Raw genomic sequence first — 2570 nt, 5'->3', positions numbered from 1 at the left:
TTTTTTTTTTTTTTTTTTTTTTTTTTTTTTTTTTTTTTTTTTTTTTTTTTTTTTTTTTTTTTTTTTTTTTTTTTTTTTTTTTTTTTTTTTTTTTTTTTTTTTTTTTTTTTTTTTTTTTTTTTTTTTTTTTTTTTTTTTTTTTTTTTTTTTTTTTTTTTTTTTTTTTTTTTTTTTTTTTTTTTTTTTTTTTTTTTTTTTTTTTTTTTTTTTTTTTTTTTTTTTTTTTTTTTTTTTTTTTTTTTTTTTTTTTTTTTTTTTTTTTTTTTTTTTTTTTTTTTTTTTTTTTTTTTTTTTTTTTTTTTTTTTTTTTTTTTTTTTTTTTTTTTTTTTTTTTTTTTTTTTTTTTTTTTTTTTTTTTTTTTTTTTTTTTTTTTTTTTTTTTTTTTTTTTTTTTTTTTTTTTTTTTTTTTTTTTTTTTTTTTTTTTTTTTTTTTTTTTTTTTTTTTTTTTTTTTTTTTTTTTTTTTTTTTTTTTTTTTTTTTTTTTTTTTTTTTTTTTTTTTTTTTTTTTTTTTTTTTTTTTTTTTTTTTTTTTTTTTTTTTTTTTTNTGACTTTTAACGAGCGGCTCAGGCTTAGAATTTGTCAGTTGCACTTTGCGGTTTGTTCGGGAGTGTCAAAATACGCAATTTTACTTAAATTTGTTCAACAAAAAATTAGTTTTTTACTGTGGTCCATGAAAATGGAGGAGCAAGCTGTAGTGTTGGAGAAGGTGTCATGGTCTATAGACATGAAACAACGATTCGACGATGAACTGTGCAAAATTCGAGTTAATGCTGCAAAAAACAGTATTTTCTTAACCGAAACTACTTACCAGAAGTTAATAAATGATGTACAAAAAGCCAAAATGACTACTAAGAAGGAACCCAGGGATTATTGGTTGCTGAATCGCTATGATGTGATGATTGTAGAAAACAAAAGTAAACTCATTTATCCTGTTAAAGAAGGCGTCAGTACTATACAGTATTACGTCACGGACTCAGAATTATTTCACGTGCTTCATGAAGCTCATTTGGCTATTGGACACGGAGGACGTGATAGAATGTTGAAAGAACTTTCAGTCAAATACAAAAACGTTACACGTCATGATATTGAACTGTACATCCACCATTGCCAGAAAAAAACAGAAAGGTATTAAAAAGGGCATTGTTGTGAAACCTATGATTTTTTTCCGAATTTAATTCCCGTTTTCAGGTAGATCTTATTGACTTTTAGTCTCAGCCAGATAGAGAATACAAATTTATTATGGTGTACCAAGATCATCTCAAAAAATTTGTGATTCTTAAGTCTCTAACGTCAAAAAAGAGCTGAAGAAGTAGCCTACAACCTAGTGGACATATTCTCGTTGCTTAGAGCGCCATCTATATTATAGTCTGACAATGGTAGGGAATTTGCCAATAATGTGGTGACCAGCTTGAAGGAGTTTTGGCCAGCACTGAAGATCGTCCATGGGAAGCCTCGCCATTCACAAAACCAGGGTAGTGTCGAAAGAGCTAATCAAGATATCGAAAATATGCTCTGTACTTGGATGCAGGACAACAAATCTGACCGCTGGAGTGAAGGACTACGTTTCGTTCAATTTATGAAAAATAGAGCTTATCATTCTGGGTTCAAAAGAACACCATACGAAGCTCTTTTTGGCTGCAAACCTAAAGTAGGGCTTACATCGTCTTTTCTACCAGAAGATGTTTTAAAAGACATAAATACAGAGGAGCAGCTAGAAAAAGTAATAGAAAGCGTCAAAACAATGGAAAAAGGTGAACCTAATCAGATTATGCAAGAAAAAGAGCCTGTTTTAAAAAAACATGGATGAGATTATAGTCGTTAGTGGATTAAACCAACACGATGAAGACGCTTACCGAAGAAATTGCAGTTTCTGATACCTGTTCTGTGTGTGTTTAGTTCTTCACCCGAGTTAACTCGGGCAGGTTACATAGCGTTACAGAAAACTCGGTCCTTTCGGCCCCCAAAAATTTTTTTTGGATCTTTGGAATGTTTTTTGTCTCCAAATTTTTTCAAAAATTTTTTCCCGCGCGAAAAAATTTTATCGCGATTTTAATCTACCTTTAATGACGCGTGATTAACAATTAATTGTTTTTTAATAGGAGTTTGACATCAAATTTCATTCATCGTTTTATTCTAAAGTTGTAGTGCACCGATTTTCCTTCGGTAAAGTTATTTAATTAAAGCTAGTTTCTGATATAAAAATCGACCTCCAATAGTTTTTAATTTTTTTAATTAATAGATTTTATTATATATAAGTTTAATTAAGTCGGGGGGTCGGAAATCACAATAAAAATTTTAATTTTTTAAAAATATTTAAAAATATACAGCCAGCTAGTATTCACCCTACTATAAATCCATCGCCTCCTGAGACTTCTATGAGAATGTCCCGGGAAATCCAACTCCAGCTGTGTTGAAGGTCATCCAGCTGTGTAAACAATGACTCATAGGTGTCAAATTTCGCAGAAAGGCAAGACAATGGAAAATAAAGTTTGAAGCGTTTTCTTCAAAATTAACGCATTTCTTTCGTTTGTTTTCAGTTTTAAGTATTTTTTATGTTTAATTACATT

The 2570-nt window shown here is 27.9% G+C and overlaps 1 protein-coding gene across 1 annotated transcript; it reads left to right on the top strand.

The window, feature by feature from the left end:
- The first annotated feature begins 679 nt into the window (after nt 1-679).
- Nucleotides 680-1810, top strand: LOC111633211. The gene is made up of 2 exons (XM_023377746.1): nt 680-1128; nt 1384-1810. Exons 1-2 carry the CDS (start codon nt 680-682, stop codon nt 1808-1810), a joined length of 876 nt encoding a protein of 291 aa, XP_023233514.1.
- Nucleotides 1811-2570: the final 760 nt, after the last annotated feature.

Source organism: Centruroides sculpturatus, unplaced genomic scaffold, assembly GCF_000671375.1.
Source record: "Centruroides sculpturatus isolate CEXI.00-Female unplaced genomic scaffold, Cexi_2.0 scaffold127, whole genome shotgun sequence".
NCBI lineage: Eukaryota > Metazoa > Arthropoda > Arachnida > Scorpiones > Buthidae > Centruroides > Centruroides sculpturatus.
The sequence above is the reverse complement of the archived record's forward strand: the minus strand, read 5'-3'. Positions and strand labels throughout refer to the sequence as shown.